The 17,965-nt window shown below is 38.4% G+C and overlaps 1 protein-coding gene across 1 annotated transcript in view; it reads left to right on the forward strand.

Annotated features, from left to right (window-relative positions):
* The window catches only part of RTN1 (reticulon 1), a 236,141-nt gene extending 219,230 nt beyond the window's left edge, over nt 1-16,911 (forward strand). Inside the window, exons 5-9 of the mRNA XM_060098076.1 lie at nt 1,494-1,632; nt 3,077-3,146; nt 3,657-3,703; nt 3,789-3,847; nt 16,214-16,911. Coding sequence (XP_059954059.1) covers nt 1,494-1,632; nt 3,077-3,146; nt 3,657-3,703; nt 3,789-3,847; nt 16,214-16,256 — 358 coding nt within the window. The 3' untranslated portion in view covers nt 16,257-16,911. The remainder of the gene's footprint in view (nt 1-1,493; nt 1,633-3,076; nt 3,147-3,656; nt 3,704-3,788; nt 3,848-16,213) is intronic.
* The last annotated feature ends 1,054 nt before the right edge of the window (nt 16,912-17,965 follow it).

Here is a 17,965-nt window from a genome sequence, read left to right on the forward strand (position 1 = left end):
AATCAAGGCATCAGGGCACCAGGCTCTTAAAAGAGGGAAAAGACTCCTGTGTTATGGGGCCTTGTTGACAAAAGGGAAAATGCCATGTTTCAGACTTCTCTTCCCAGCCTCTGGTTCCTGGCCTCAGTGTCAAACACAGTTACAGTCTGATCTTTCTCACCCTTGGGATATATTTCGCCTTCTTCTAATGCAGAGTTAATGGGTTTTGTGGGCCATAACTTGGTTACACATGTTCCCATCCCAAAAGTGGGAAGAATGGAGAAGTGGAGTGTCATTTTACCAGGGTGAATACTATGCCTACTTCAGTGACCCTAGCCTGTGACCAGTATCCACACTGTTAGAGTCCTGCCCTGCCCCAGCCCCTGTCCTTAGCCATCTGAGAGAGGCCGGTTTCTGCCATGTTCTTGGATCCAAGCCTGTCAAGTTACACTGAGAACTCATCTCTCACTTCTCTTATTTCTTCTGTAACTACCCAGTTGTAGGACCAAGAGTCTAACTGTAATTAGTTCAACTACTTTATCTTCCATTAGGAGACATTTAAAATGTAAAACACTCCTTTGGCTGAATTTTTTTATCAGCAAAAGGAATATATAACTCAGAATACATTTTGAATCAAAACATATTATCTAGACAAATCAGTTTTTCTATTTTTTCTAAAAAGCCAAGCATATAAACATAAATTCTCTAAAACTCAAGCCAAATTCTGTTTTACTCTTTTCCTCTCAATCCTCAGAGTTAGGTGAGCACTTTAAAAACTCTAGAAATATCCTCAAAATAGACAACATCGTAGAGTGGGGGAAGGAGAGAGAGAGGATGGGCCTGGGGAAGGGGGGGATGGCCAAAACAGGAGGATAGATTGATTTTTATATACTTGAAGAGTTTATCTACCCAAGAGTTCAAATTAACCATTTGAACAAATGGAAAATGCAATTACTAAAAATACCACTCTTACTAGAAGCAGTGAGCATTTTAATATGGTGCAGGTCACTTGCATTTTCAGAGTTCTCTAGATAAAACCTGAAAGTACTTTCCAGAATTTAAATATGAAATCTTAGAGTTTTGATGACAAATAATAATTGGCAGCTAGGATTTTCAGATATCTCAGTTATTTAAAAAGACAGTTCATCTTCATGCAGCCAAGAAGAAAGGAGGACTTTCACAATTGCCTGGTGGGCCAGAGATATACAGAGAATTCAGCAAATGAGCTGGTTTGGATTGACTTTTCTCTGTTCTCAGCCAGTTGCTCTGAATTATCAGCTCACACTGTAATGTTGCCTATGGGAGACAAAAGCAGTCAGAGTGCCCCACTAAGTGTCGTGATTCCTGTGTTCCCCAACGCACCGGCTTTGGGTGTGTGTGGTGCCCTGTAGCCTTTTGGCTGGCATGAATCCTTCAGGATGACCTGACTGTTATCCTCAGGGTTGGAAAAGGAAAACTTCGCTGTTTCAGGATTCTCTTTGATGGAGTTCTCTGTGGGGGTCCTTTGTTGACAGGGCCTACTTGGAGCTTGAGATCACGCTGTCTCAGGAGCAGATTCAGAAGTACACAGACTGCCTGCAATTCTATGTGAACAACACGCTTAAAGAACTGAGGAGGCTCTTCCTTGTCCAGGACCTGGTGGATTCCTTAAAAGTATGATTGCTTAAGGTGTTCCGTTTGACCGTCTTGGTTTTATTTTCCGTAACGGTGTAACATTATAAACTGCGACACAATGGAGAATAAAATAACAAGTGCTAATTATATTCTAGAGTCAGAAAATCTCCAGCTGTACAGTACCATGGAGCTCATCCAGTCTAATCCCCTCATTTTACAGATGCTGGAACTATGGTTCAGAGAGGTTAAGATACTTGCCTGAGGTTGCCAAGTGAGTCACTGATAGAGCTGGGATCAAACCCAGGTCACACATCTTCTAGTTCTGTACTTTTTACAATATCCCAGGTTGCTTTTCCTTACCATTTTCAATTCCTCAATTTCGTAAAATTATTTTTAAAATAAAAGTCTAGTTTAGGGAATGTAAAAAATATATATGCGTTTTCTTTGAAATGCTGGACTCTGCTAATAATAAGACATGTGGGCTGTGAGACTGAACCGCTGAGGGTAGAGGACCTTGGGCACTTGGGTTTTATTCCTGGTGCCATCATTGAACTCACCAGGTTTCTTTGAACAAGCTGCTATGACCACCCCGTGGCTTACATGTAAAACCAAAGTCAATCAATCATGATTCAACAGGGCCATGAGCAGAGGGGTGGGAGCCCAGGCAAGGATGTTTTGAGTTCCCCGTTCCCCCAGAGCACTTTGTACACACCAGGGAGGGGTCTCCCACGGGCTGCTCCATAACTGAGGAAGAAAGAGCAGAAGGAAAGTAAGTGATGAGGCCTTAACCCTCAAGGTGCTTTACTGGAATAATGTCTTGGCAGGTAACGACTAAAAAAGAGATAGGGAGATTATACTTACCGTAGGGCTTTTAAGGTGACATTTCTCTTGACATTTGTAATGTAAAAATTGTGGGCTAGAATGGGGATCAGCAAACCTTATCTATAAAGGGCCATATAGTAAATATTTAAGGCTTTGCAGGCTACACAGTCTTTGTTGCAGCTACTCAACTTTGCCATTATAGCAGGAAAGCAGCCAAAGACAATATGTAAATAAATGACTGTGGCTGTGTGCTAATAAAACATTGTTTATGAATACTGAAAATTGAATTTCATATCATTTTCACATATCACAAAATGTTATTCCTGTTTTGATTTTCTTTGACTATTACAAAATGTAAAATCCATTCTTAACTTGTGGGCTCATACAAAAACAGGCCAGTGGCTGATTTGCTGACCCCTGCCCTAGATTATTATTTCATTGAGTCCTTCAAATCTTACAACAAAGAGATCCAAAGGGTTTGGAGAGAAGTAAAGACAGGATCCTCTTTCAGTAATTCTGTGATGAGCTTTAAATGCTCTTACATTTTCTATTGAAACCATGACGTAGTTTGCCTCAAGTTTCAATCTAAAGAAGTCAATGAAATGAGACTTTTATCTGTCACGATGGTTTTAGAAGCTCTGATCATCATTTCATTCTTTAGTTTGCAGTCCTGATGTGGCTCCTGACTTACGTTGGCGCTCTCTTCAATGGCTTGACCCTGCTGCTCATGGGTAAGGACAGACAAGTGTGTTATGTCTCCCCTCACATGTTCTGTGCGCATAAAGCTTCCTAGGCTGTTAGCTGTTAGCTTACTTGGATGGATTCCTAGCAATAAATGCCAGATTCTCTGAGTCCAGAGCATTTCCCTGACCATCATAGTTCAATTAAGGAGTATAATATATATTACATAGTAATAATGAATTTCTTAATCTGAAGGTTTTTTTTTCTTCAACTGTAACTGGTTTTATTTGGCTTCAAATATATATCTGCTTCAATGCCATTTATGTGTAGAAGTTCATTTTCTTCTTAGGAGGTCATTCCAGGAATAATGACTTAATATCCATGAAGACCTCAGCATATTTTTGTTTTCCTTATGAACTAGTCCTGCCATCTTTTAGCTAGAATGCTGGCTACTGCAAATAATGTCATAATATCACATGACTACTATATAAAAATGTATCTATAAGCTTATTCTTACTGACAACTCTCAATTTTAATACTATATTTGTTTTTCATCCCAGCTGTGGTTTCAATGTTTACTCTACCTGTAGTGTATGTTAAGCACCAGGTAAGTTCTATGTAGTGTCAGACATTCATGTTAAGTTTTGACCTTGTGAACCTTGGATGTGCTCATGATTTCTTCCTCTTTGTAGGCACAGATTGACCAATATCTGGGACTTGTGAGGACTCACATAAATGCTGTTGTGGCAAAGTAAGTTACATAGTGCAATTCATAAAAAGGAGAGACCGCCTTAGGCAGGCGTTTGACTGGATTAGATAGGACTAATAAAAGGCTAAGAAAATAATAGGTTGATTTATTATCATTCACTTATTTGAGGCTTATATTCACACCCTTCCCAATTATATTATTTCATAAATTAAGTATGAATTTTAAAACTTCCAATTAAACAAAACTTTCAGTGGTTTATTTCAGGTATATTGAAATGAATTTTAATGAATGAATGATATTAAGCTCTATCTGGGGACTGGTTCATGTCCAAGAATAAGATGGGTTGGAGGAAAGAAAGAAGCCTGATTCAGGAAAGTGAAATTAATTTATAACAGTTTAATTGAAATAAAAACAATTAAGTTAACAAACATTTTCAATTTTTAAACAATAAATATCACTAACTTTTTAAACCATTGAAATTATTTTTAAAACTTTTTTTTTTTTTTTTTTTTTCTTTCTTTTTGCGGTATGTGGGCCTCTCACTGTTGTGGCCTCTCCCGTTGCGGAGCACAGGCTCCGGATGCGCAGGCCCAGCGGCCATGGCTCACGGGCCCAGCCGCTCCGCGGCATATGGGATCCTCCCAGACCGGGGCACGAACCCGTATCCCCTGCATCGGCAGGCGGACTCTTAACCACTTGCGCCACCAGGGAGGCCCTTTAAAACTTTTTTTAATCTTTAGAACTTTTGTTACATTTTAAATTACACCATTTCAACTCAACAAGTGTGTGTGTTTGCTTATTTTATTAACAGCATTGCTTTTCAAACCTGAGTCTTAAATAGACTCTACTTTATGGCTACTTTATATATTAGGAGATAAAGATTCCAGTTATAAGTACCTACAGTTAATATGGTCATTAACTTAGTAGTTTTCCTTAATTCTTAGTGTTTTTAGGTATGTCTTCATCTAAAATGATAGTTTTTATGTTGTCCTTATTACTCAAGATTTTGTTTTAATCAAAAGCTGACCCAGGCTTCAACTACAAATACATGTCTCAAAAAACTAGACTTTCTCTCTAGTAATCTTAGAATCATGTGGCTAGACCTAGGTGATGGTCAGAATTCAAGGAAAGTATTTTACATAGTAAAAAATGTATAAAACAAAACAAACAAATAAGAAAAAAACAAGCACTTTAAAGTTCCTCTGCTATTTGATTTGCATATCATCAGTTACAGTTCTCTCCTGAAGTATATAAAGATTTTTGTTTTTTACTGTGTATTGTTTATATTCTTCCCCTTAAATTCATGGTGAATTTGGATCTGTATCAGATCTGTAGCACATTTCAAAATGCCTGAAATTATCAGCTTGGACACAAATGCAACTAATACCTAATGAAAATCAACAAATGGAGGATATTCATTACTTTGTACTAAGAAATGGCAGCATGGTATAATGTGAAACTTGGTGTTTACCAAACCTGGGGAACCTGTTAAAAATATGAAATCCCAGACTGTACAACAGACTTATGGAAATAGTACTCCTAGAATAAGGGTCCTGTAATCTATATTTTAATGAACTCCCTAGGTGCCTTTTTGGCAGTTAGAACTGTGTTTAGGAATTACAGCAAAGAACACCAGAATAGGAGCTTGGAAACTGGAAGATAGAAGCTTTAGTGCTCAGTCGTCCAATACTTAGTTTGAGGATCTTGAACAAATCACATCTCTTAATTTTTTTTTGACTGATTAGTTGCTTGCTTCCAAAAAAAGACATACTTATTATTTTATGGGAACTGCATGTAACAGGCACAGAGAGTATAAAGAGGAATGAGATGATCCTATCCTAGCAGAGCTCTCAGCCTATAGGTGCAGACAAAACTGTAAAGAAATAACTATAAGACAGTATAAGAATGACAGTAGAGTTGCATAAAGTATTAAAGTGAGGGAGATAAGGAAACTACTGGTCTTACCTGGAGGGGATAATGGAGAGCTACTAAAATGAGGGCCCTTGCCAGCATGGTCAGGTTCTGCTGCAGACTTCTGTCTGTGTCCTCACATGGCAGAAGTGGAAGGAAGCTAAGAACAAAAAGAGAAACTGGGGAAGTTCATAGTTCTTGTTATCAGAAAGGAGGAAACAGCAGTTCTTCAAAAGAATCCATTTTGCCTGACACTACATTTTGAAGGAGATTTCTTGGTGGCATCTTACCTCTAAGACTCCTTCAACCTCTGAAATTCTGATTCCATGCTAGAATAAGTCCACCAAAAGAACTCACACCCTTTTAGTGAAACAGTTAAGAACATGATCTTTAGAATCAGACTAGTTTGAGTCCATTTCTGGCATTTTTTAGCTATATAAGTTCATTATGCATGTTATTTGACTCCCTGAGCTTGTTTCCTTATCTATACATTGAAAAGATAACGTCTATAAACTACTCTTACTTGGACATAGGAAGCACTCAATAAATACTCAATGATCATGATCATGATCATCCTCCTTCTACTGCTTAGAGATCAGTTCACGAGGGGTGTGGAGGACAGTCCCAGACTGGGTCAGGAGACCTTGGTGCCCCTCCCTTCACTATACTGAGTGGATGATGAACCTGTCCAGGTCATTTAACCTTCCTGTGTCTCAGTTTTCCAGCTCTAAATGCTGACAAATTTAAAAAGGTAAAATAAATATTTTAGAGGAAATTAAAGCTTTAAATAACTGAAAACCTAATAAGAAATCTGCCTCAAGTGAATTCAACTCTCCATGTCCAGGTGAGTTATATTCTAGGATGGTAAAATAGTCTGAAATTGTGCAGGAACTGTCCTGATTTTCAAATGAGAAAAACAGATTCTAGAAATTACCTTTTGATGAATCGAATGCCTACTTTCAAGCAAAGTTCCAGAATGAATTAGTAAAAATATAGGTAAATACTCAGATCGTTCTGTGATCACTAAACTGAGGGATCATACAGCCTGCTCTAGCCAGCAAGAATTTGGATTTCAGTGGGGGTACTAGAAAAGTCTTCCTGGTGTCCTTGAGGAGAAAATGGAGATGTACGGTCCAGGTGATAGCACAACTGGTAGAGTTCTAGAAGGTTAAAATAGTAGACCGTAGGGGTGTTCATTAATCCATCAAATATCCACCTGGGGCAAGGTGTAGTAATGTGACAGAGGGCTCTGCCCTTGACTCCACGACTTTCCATCTCAGTATTTCACATGATTATGTGAAGGCAAATCAAATATACTCATCAGAGTTCTAGGTGACACATAGCTTAGAGCAAAAGCACATTCAGAAGACAGAAAAACTCAATATTCAAAATGAATCAAGTGATCTTGAGTAATGTAGAATTGTGAACTGAAATTAATAAAATGAAACTGACAGGGAAAGCAAAGTTCTTTATTTAGGAAAGTCAACTTTGCAAATATAGAATGGGAAGAAGGGCAGATGAGATAGGGTACAACAGTAGCTGTGTAAAAACTACCCGAGGGGGTTTAATCGATGAACTGATCACAGCCAAGTATGAGTCAATAATGCACTGAGGCATATTTTTAAAAATCTATGCAAGTTTAGATGTTATTTTATTATTATTATTATTTTTTTGCGGTACGTGGGTCTCTCACTGTTGTGGCCTCTCCCGTTGCGGAGCACAGGCTCCAGATGCGCAGGCTCAGCAGCCATGGCTCACGGGCCCAGCCGCTCCGCGGCATGTGGGATCCTCCCAGACTGGGGCATGAACCCGTGTCCCCTGCATCGGCAGGCAGACTCTCAACCACTGTGCCACCAGGGAAGCCCCTAGATGTTATTAATAGAAGTATAAATCAAAATCAAAAGAGGCCATAGCTGTTTCATATTCCATATTGTAATTCCATATCTGTGTTAAATTTCAGAGTCTGAAAGAGCTGCAGTTATATACTGGAGTAATGTCAGAAAGATGACCGGGTATTGAAGTATTGGAAATCTGACAGTAATGGCGAGTGACAGCCCAGCTTCACTGGGGATGATTACTCTGGAAAAGAGATAACTTTAAAAGAGCACATTGGCTATCCTCAAATATTTGGAGGTCTAACATTGTGAAAGAAGTAGTCTTCCATTTTTTCTCTAACGAACTGTGAATGGAAAGTCCAGAAGGTCTGAGATTTGAATGAAACGTGAGGGAAAACAGTACCAATTAGAGTTGTTCAACAATGAAACCATTGGCCCCATGAAACAGTGAGCTCACTGACACTCATTCAAATATTCACATAAAAGTTAGTTGACCATTGTTACAAATGTGGTAAAAAGGACTTCCACAATGGGAGAAGAGTAGAATTAGTTAACACCTAGTCTATTGTGGTATTCCAAAGCATTTCAAAACTAAAACATATATCTTGAACTTTTTTTTTCTAATTTTTGAATTTTATTTTATTTTATTTTTATACAACAGGTTCTTATTAGTTATCTATTTTATACATATTAGTGTATACATTTCAATCCCAATCTCCCAGTTCATCCCACTACCACCACCACCCCTGCCACTTTCCCCCCTTGGTGTCCATACGTTTGTTCTCTACATCTGTGTCTCTATTTCTGCCCTGCAAACTGGTTCATCTGAACCATTTTTCTAGGTTCCACATATATGCATTAATATACGATATTTGTTTTTCTCTTTCTGACTTACTTTGTATGACAGTCTCTAGATCCATCCACGTCTCTACAAATGACCCAATTTCATTCCTTTTTATGGCTGAGTAATATTCCATTGTATATACGTACCACATCTTCTTTATCCATTCGTCTGTCGATGGGCCTTTAGGTTGCTTCCATGACCTGGCTATTGTAAATAGTGTGGCAATGAACATTGGGGTGCATGTGTCTTTTTGAATTATGGTTTTTTCTGGGTATATGCCCAGTAGTGGGATTACTGGGTCATATGGTAATTGTATTTCTAGTTTTTAAAGGAACCTCCATACTGTTCTCTATAGTGGCTGTATCAATTTACATTCTCACCAACAGAGCAAGACGGTTCCCTTTTCTCCACACCCTCTCCAGCATTTGTTGTTTGCAGATTTTCTGATGATGCCCATTCTAACTGGTGTGAGGTGATACCTCATTGTAGTTTTGATTTGCATTTCTCTAATAATTAGTGAAGTTGAGCAGGTTTTCATGTGCTTCTTGGCCATCTGTATGTCTTCTTTGGAGAAATGTCATTTTGGTCTTCTGCCCATTTTTGGATTCAGTTGTTTGTATTTTTAATATTGAGCTGCAAGAGCTGTTTATATATTTTGGAGATTAATCCTTTGTCCGTTGATTCATTTGCAAATATTTTCTCCCATTCTGAGGGTTGTCTTTTCATCTTATTTATGGTTTCCTTTGCTGTGCAAAAGCTTTGAAGTTTCATTAGGTCCCATTTGTTTATTTTTGTTCTTATTTCCTTTATTCTAGGAGGTGGATCAAAAAAGATCTTGCTGTAATTTATGTCAAAGAGTGTTCTTCCTATGTTTTCCTCTAAGAGTTTTATAGTGTCCAGTCTTACATTTAGGTCTCGAATCCATTTTGAGTTTATTTTTGTGTATGGTGTTAGGGAGTGTTCTAATTTCATTCTTTTACATGTAGCTGTCCAGTTTTCCCAGCACTACTTATTGAAGAGACTGGTTTTTCTCCATTGTATATCCTTGCCTCCTTTGTCATAGATTAGTTGACCATAGGTGCATGGGTTTATCTCTGGACTTTCTATCCTGTTCAATTGATCTATATTTCTGTTTTTGTGCCAGTACCATATTGTCTTGATTACTGTAGCTTTCAAGTATAGTCTGAAGTCAGGGAGTCTGATTCCTCCTGCTCCGTTTTTTACCTTCAAGACTGCTTTGGCTCTTTGGGGTCTTTTGTGTCTCCATATAAACTTTAAGATTTTTGTTCTAGTTCTGTAAAAAATGCCACTGGTAATTTCATAGGGATTGCACTGAATCTGTAGATTGCTTTGGGTAGTATAGTCATTTTCACAATATTGATTCTTCCAATCCAAGAACATGGTATATCTCTCCATCTGTTTGTGTCATCTTTGATTTCTTTCATCAGTGTCTTATAGTTTTCTGAGTACAGGTCTTTTACCTCCTTTGGTAAGTTTATTCCTAGGTATTTTATCTTTTCGTTGCAATGGTGAATGGGATTGTTTCCTTAATTTCTCTTTCAGATCTTTTGTTGTTAGTGTATAGGGATGCAAGAGATTTCTGTGCATTGATTTTGTATCCTGCAGCGTTACCAAATTCATTGATTAGCTCTAGTAGTTTTCTCATGGCATCTTTAGGATTATCTATGTATAGTATCGTGTCATCTGCCCACAGTGACAGTTTTACTTCTTCTTTCCAATTTGTATTCCTTTTATTTCTTTTTCCTCTCTGATTGCTGTGGCTAGGACTTCCAAAACCATGTTGAATAGTAGTGGCAAGAATGGACATCCTTGTCTTATTTCTGATCTTAGAGAAAATACTTTCGGTTTTTCACCATTGAGAATGATGTTTGCTGTGGGTTTGTCGTATATGGCCTTTATTATGATGAGGTAGTTTCCCTCTATGCCCACTTTCTGGGGAGTTTTTATCATAAATGGGTGTTGAATTGTGTCTAAAGCTTTTTCTGCATCTATTCAGATGATCATATGGTTTTTATTCAATTTGTTAATATGGTATATCACATTGATTGATTTGCATATATTGAAGAATCCTTGCATCCCTGGGATAAATCCCACTTGATCATGGTGTATGATCACTTTAATGTGTGTTAGATTCTGTTTGCTAGTATTTTGTTGAGGATTTTTGCATCTATATTCATCAGTGATATTGGTCTGTAATTTTCTTTTTTGTAGTATCTTTCTCTGGTTTTGGTATCAGGGTGATGGTGGCCTCATAGAATGAGTTTGAGAGTGTTCCTTCCTCTGCAGTTTTTTGGAAGAGTTTGAGAAGGATGGGTGTTAGCTCTTCTCTGAATGTTTGATAGAATTCACCTGTGAAGTCATCTGGTCCTGGATGTCTGTTTGTTGGAAGATTTTTAATCACAGTTTCAATTTCATTACTTGGTCTGTTCATATTTTCTATTTCTTCCTGGTTCAGTCTTGGAAGGTTATACCTTTCTAAGAATTTGTCCATTTCTTCCAGATTGTCCATTTTATTGGCATAGAGTTGCTTGTAGTAGTCTCTTAGGATTCTTTGTATTTCTGCGGTGTCCGTTGTAACTTCTCCTTTTCATTTCTAATTTTATTGACTCGAGTCCTCTCCCTCTTTTTCTTGGTGAGCCTGGCTAAAGGTTTATCAATTTTGTTTATCTTCTCAGAGAACCAGCTTTTAGTTTTATTGATCTTTGCTATTGTTTTCTTTGTTTCTATTTCATTTATTTCTGCTCTGATCTTTACGATTTCTTTCCTTCTACTAACTTTGGGTTTTGTTTGTTCTGCGTTCTCTAATTCCTTTAGGTGTAAGGTTAGTTTGTTTATTTGAGATGTTTCTTGTCTCTTGAGGTAGGATTGTATTGCTATAAACTTCCGTCTTAGAACTGCTTTTGCTGCATCCCATAGGTTTTGGATCATCATGTTTTCATTGTCATTTGTCTCTAGGTATTTTTTGATTTCCTCTTTAATTTCTTCAGTGATCTCTTGGTTATTTAGTAATGTATTGTTTAGCCTCCATGTGTTTGTGTTTTTTACGTTTTTTTCCCTGTAATTGATTTTTAATCTCATAGCGTTGTGGTCAGAAAAGATCCTTGATATCATTTCATTTTTCTTAAATTTACCAAGGCTTGATTTGTGACCCAAGATATGATCTATCCTGGAGAATGTTCTTTGTGCACTTGAGAAGAAAGTGTAATCTGCTGTTTTTGGATGGAATGTCCTATAAATATCAATTAAATCTATCTGGTCTATTGTGTCATTTAAAGCTTCTGTTTCCTTATTTATTTTCTTTTTGAATGATCTGTCCATTGGTGTAAGTGAGGTGTTAAAGTCCCCCACTCTTATTGTGTTACTGTTGATTTCCTCTTTTATAACTGTTAGCATTTGCCTTATGTATTGAGGTGCTTCTATGTTGGTGCATATATATATATAATTGTTATATATTCTTCTTGGCTTGATCCCTTGATCATTGTGTAGTGTCCTTCCTTGTCTCTTGTAACATTCTTTATTTTACAGTCTATTTTATCTGATATGAGTATTGCTACTCCAGCTTTCTTTTGATTTCCATTTGCATGGAATATCTTTTTCCATCCCCTCACTTTCAGTCTGTATGAGTCCCTCAGTCTGAAGTGGGTCTCTTGTAGACAGTATATATATGTGTCTTGTTTTTGTTTCCATTCAGCAAGCCTGTGTCTTTTGGTTGGAGCATTTAATCCATTCAGCTTTAAGGTAATTATTGATATGTATGTTCCTATGACCATTTTCTTAATTGTTTTGGGTTTGTTTTTGTAGCTCCTTTTCTTCTCTTGTGTTTCCCACTTAGAGAAGTTCCTTTAGCATTTGTTGTAGAGCTGGTTTGGTGGTGCTGAATTCTCTTAGCTTTTGCTTGTATGTAAAGCTTCTGATTTCTCTACTGAATGTGAATGTGATCCTTGCTGGGTAGAGTAATCTTGGTTATAGGTTCTTCCCTTTCATCACTTTAAATATATTGTGCCACTCCCTTCTGGTTTGTAGAGTTTCTGCTGAGAAATCAGCTGTTAACCTTATGAGAGTTACCTAGTATGTTATCTGTCATTTTTCCCTTGTTGCTTTCAATAATTTTTCTTTGTCTTTCATTTTTGTCAATTTGATTACTCTGTGTCTTGACGTGTTTCTCCTTGGGTTTATCCTATATGGGACTCTCTGCACTTCCTGGACTTGGGTGTCTATTTCCTTTCCCATGTTAGGGAAGTTTTCGACTATAATCTCTTCAAATATTTTCTCTGGTCCTTTCTCTCTCTCTTCTCCTTCTGGGACCCCTATAATGTGAATGTTGTTGCGTTTAATGTTGTCCCAGAGGTCTCTTAGGCTGTCTTCATTTCTTTTCATTCTTTTTTCTTTATTCTGTTCCATGGCAGTGAATTCCACCATTCTGTCTTCCAGGTCACTTATCCGTTCTTCTGCCCCAGTTATTGTGCTATTGATTCCTTCTAGTGTAGTTTTTATTTCAGTTATTGTATTGTTCATCTCTGTTTATTTGTTCTTTAATTCTTCTAGGTCTTTATTAAACACTTCTTGCATCCTCTCGATCTTTGCCTCCATTCTTTTTCCAAAGTCCTGTATCATCTTCACTATCATTATTCTGAATTCTTTTTCTGGAAGGTTGCCTATCTCTATTTCATTTTGTTTTTCTGGGGTTTTATCTTGTTCCTTCATCTGGTAAAAACTCCTCTACCTTTTCATTTTGTCTATCTTTCTGTGAGTGTGGTTTTCCTTCCACAGGCTGCAGAATTGTAGTTCTTCTTGCTTCCGCTGTCTGCCCTCTGATGGATGAGGCTATCTAAGAGGCTTGTGCAAGCTTCCTGATGGGAGGGACTGGTGGTGGGTAGAGCTCTATATCTTAAACTTTTGAGAAGACAGACCTAAGATGTCTCTATTGGAATGTTTTGCACTCTCTGCTGCATTATCAGTTTCTGCCTGTACGTGCTTATTTCCACAATCATAATTTCTCCAGTCTTCTGTCCTTGCTATCTCTTTCATCTCTCCCCACCTCACTGCAATCAGGCCTTCACCCTGAGCACTGAAGTTGCTCTTTGTCAGGGACCCAGTGACTTCCATATTGCCATATCTTGCAGTCATCACTCCATCCTCATCCCTCTCAACCTCTCAGATACTCTTCATCACTACTGCTATCTTTGTTAAACACTAGTCTTGACTAGTGACACTGCTCAAGCCTCAGCTGCTTTCTCCCAGTGTCTTCTCTTGGCTCCTCCTTCTCTGGTTCACCTTTCATCCAGTCCTGTGGCCTCAAAGGTTATCTGTATGTCAAGGACTCCAAAGCGTTTATCTCCACAAGTTTAGGTTTTTAAAAAGTCAGCTTTACAAATATAGAATGGGAGGAGAGGGAGGTGAGGATGATATAGGGTACAATAGTACTATGTATAAAAAAAATACCTGGAGGGTTTTAATTGGTTAACTGCTCATAGCTAAATATGAGTCAGTGATGTGCTTGAGACATTTTTTAAAAAATCAATGCAAGTCTAGATGTTATGACTAGATGCATAAAGTCTAAATCAAAATGTTTATTTACTGAGGGACTTCCCTGGTGGTCCAGTGATAAAGAATCCACCTTACAATGCAGGGGATGCAGGTTCAATCCCTGGTCAAGGAACTAAGATCCCACATGCCACAGGGCAGCTAAGTCCACGTGCCTCAACTGGAGAGCCTGTGTGCCACAAACTACAGAGTCCCACGCGCTTTGGAGCCTACATGCCACAGCTAGAGAGAAGTGTGCGCACTGCAAGAAAAGATCCTGTGTGCCTTAACGAAGATCCCGCATGCTGCAACTAAGACCTGATGCAGCCAAAAATAAAAATAAATAAATAAATAAATAATAAAAGTAAATCTAAAAAAGAAAGGTTTACTGAGAGCCAGGTCTATTTATCTGCTGATCTGATGTTTTCTCTTGAATGTCCCAAAGACGTTTCAAATTCAACGTGGCCGGGGCTTCCCTGGTGGTGCAGTGGTTGAGAGTCCGCCTGCCGATGCAGGGGACACAGGTTCATGCCCTGGTCCGGGAAGATCCCACATGCCGCGGAGTGGCTGGGCCCGTGAGCCATGGCCGCTGAGCCTGCGCGTCCGGAGCCTGTGCTCCACAATGGGAGAGACCACAGCAGTGAGAGTCCTGTGTACCGCAAAAAAAAATAAAAATAAAAAATAATCCCAATGGAATCGATTCAACGTGGCCAAACAGATCTTGCAATTTCAGCCAGAATTTATTTTTCCTTCACTTGTCACCATCCTGTTAAATGGCATTATCATTCACCTGGTTGCTCAGGCCAAAAATCAAAGAATCTTCCTTGATTACTCTCTTGTTTTTCCCTTGCCTGCACATGCAGTCCATCATCATGACAGGTGGGCCCTGTCAGCTCCATCTCCACACTAGATCCCCAGAGTGTTCACTTCACTCCATTTCCAAGGCTCCAGTTCCATAACACCCAGGCCATTGCCATCTGGCACCTGGACTGCTACAGTTTTCCCCCATCCATTATTTCTCTCACCTCTGTTTCCCCAGTTTTTTCACATAACCACCATCATGATCTTCTTTGGTCACATCATTCCTCTGCCTAAAATTCATCAATGGCTTCCCATCCATTTTAGAATAGAATCTAAATTCCTTACCACTGCCCACAAGTTCCAACACCATTGGGTTACCACCTGCCTCTCAGACCTCCCCTCCTCGCTCCCCAAGCACACTGGTCTCTACTCTCCTTGCCTCCTAAGCTTGTCCTCACTTTGTGGCCTCTGCACTCCCTGCTTCCTCTTCCTGAAACACTTCACACCCAGATGTTTGCCTGGTGGCCCCTTTGGGCATCTGTTTCTCACATAAATGGATTTAAAGTAGGCATCTCCCACCTTATCACTGCTACCCCCTCACTACCTATCATTTCATCTTGTTTGGGTTTTTTTTTTATAGCATTTATCACCATATGTACTTCTCTTGTTTGTCTACTTGTTTATTTATGGCTCCTCATCCCCTAGGAGAATGAAAGCTCCATGAGAGCAGGACCTTCTCCCTTCTGTTCACTGAATTCCAGCATGTAGAAGGGTGCCTAGGACAGAGGAAGGTCTCAGTCAGACTCTGCATGGGGAGCTCATAAAGCTTCGATTTAATGAAACAAAATGCTTCCAGTATAAACCTACCCTAAAATAATACTGCCATACTGTGAGAGCTGCAGAATTTTAGGGGCATTGGAGATATCTAATTTGCACCCAATAAATACTCTAGGACTAGGAAAGCTCATTAGTTCGCCTGTGTCACACAGCTAATTAGTAGAGAGCTGAAACTAGGATTCAGGTTTCTTAACTCTAGCTCTGGGCAGTTTATGCTGAAGGTGACTATATGTTTCTTTACCTGGAATCATCTATGTTTATGCTTGTTGTCCTAGCATAGTTAGTAATCAGCACCCTCTTTCTCTTTCAGAAGTGTCCCAGATTGAGTGATAAATGGTCACCTAACTATATCACAGTTTCTATAATTCTGAAATAAATTGACCTCTTTGTCTACCTAAAAAATTATAATTTAAAGAATATGGCTTCCTTGGGCCATTCATTATCTAATTTATACTTTCTTCTTATTGCTACATAGAAATGTGTTTATAGGCACTCATACTTAAAAATTATAATACCTTTTGGAATATTAAGCGATTTGGTCACTTAGCTAATTAAAGCAACAACACATAATGATGTTATAAAATGATTTCATTAATAGCACTTGTGATTTACCATCTTCTGATATTGTTTTTTTAGGATTCAGGCTAAAATCCCAGGTGCTAAAAGGCACACTGAGTAAATCAGTACCCCACCAGGGACTGGACACCAAGAGGAATGTCTGAAGTGGTAACAGCTCTGTCTTATATGTTACTATAAATTGATTGTTTCTCCCCCCCAGTATCATAATCTTAGAGACAAACTTTAAAACAGCTGTTTTTAGGCTGTTTCTGTACTCTTAGGGTATTTGAGTCACTTGTGTCAAGCACTAAACATAGAAAAAAGTGTATTAGATGTGGTTTTTAATTTTGTGTTGCTAAAAAAACTGCATGATGGTGAGAACCCAAGTTATCTTTCCTTCGTCGGTGTTCTTCTCTCTGCAATGCTTCTGTAGCTTCTCATGTTCCCTGTGGCTAGGCCTTTCCTGCCGAGTGCACTGATGCAATAGTGGAAATCGCTTATATGTCCTTGGGTTGTTGCTTGGATTAATCTTTAATAACAATATATAGACTTGTAGATCGATGTTTAAGTGTTTTTCCAACACACACAACATAAAAATAACAAGTCGACCATACTTAGGGTAATCAGTTTTGTATAACTTAAAATAATTAAATAAACAAATAAACCCAAAACGAACATGCAGTACTTTTGTTGTGTGAGACTGACGGGCTGATTTACATGTATGGTAACTAAAAAGTACCAGCATGTTAACTTTATTACAATTTGTATTACTTTCTCTGTAGTTCCTAATGGACTTAATTATGGACTCTGGATATTTGCACTTATGTACTTGATACTGAATGCATAAATAAATGTTACTAAATGTAGAAACTTCTCCCTCTCTTCTCATGATCTCACCAGAAAATGCAAAAGCTCTAAGAAATAAATCTCCTGTGAACGTGCTGGGAAGGCTGAGGCCAAGTGCTCACTTTACTCCTGTGTCCAGGACCACATAGTCCAACTCCAAAGTAGTATATGGCTCCTTTGGGTTATTAATAGAAATCACTGGAGACTGGTAAAACTGGAAAACACCCTTAATATTGTACTCTGTGGGGTTTATGCAGATAATTTAAATAGTTTTTTAAAAACTTGAAAGTTATATAAATCCTTTCATAAACTTCTTATAATAATATGCAACACAATACTGTCATAAAACAATTATAATTGCTATGAACTCACTGTTTTGGTAATTATTTATGGGGCATCTACTGTGTGCCAAGCACTCAGAACAGGGCTGTGAATAAGAGAGATAGTCATTCCTGCCCTCACCAAGCTAAGTCTTCTAAGGATTGTTCACTACTTTTTGCAGAAGTCCAATTTCCTATGTTATTTCACTGTTAATGTCAAAAGTCAAAGATGATGAGGTAGAAGTGGATGAAAGTAGTAACAATAGGAGAAATAAAAACTAGAGAAAAAAGGATAGTTACTTAAAAAAAGCTGCCTTTGACCAGTTTTGGACTTGGATTCAATAAGTACTCATGGAGTTACCCTTCTGTGCAAAGTATGGTGATGACAACACAGCTAACTAACTGGACACTATGCCAACAGCCAAGACTGGGGGTGATGGGAGATGGCTATGTGGAAATGATCACTAAGTAAAAGGCAGCATGAAATAAGAGCTGCAATGTAAGACTAGAGCAACAGAGAAGGATTCTCAGAGGTGGACTTTGGGGCTGGGTTCTGATTTGGCTTTTTCCAGAGGGAGAAGCTTCATCCCAGTATGAAGAAAGAACATGGACTAATGTGCTAAGACATGGAGGCGCATGGCATATGCAGAGAACGGTGAGTAAT

This window comes from Mesoplodon densirostris, chromosome 4 (assembly GCF_025265405.1).
Source record: "Mesoplodon densirostris isolate mMesDen1 chromosome 4, mMesDen1 primary haplotype, whole genome shotgun sequence".
Lineage (NCBI taxonomy): Eukaryota > Metazoa > Chordata > Mammalia > Artiodactyla > Ziphiidae > Mesoplodon > Mesoplodon densirostris.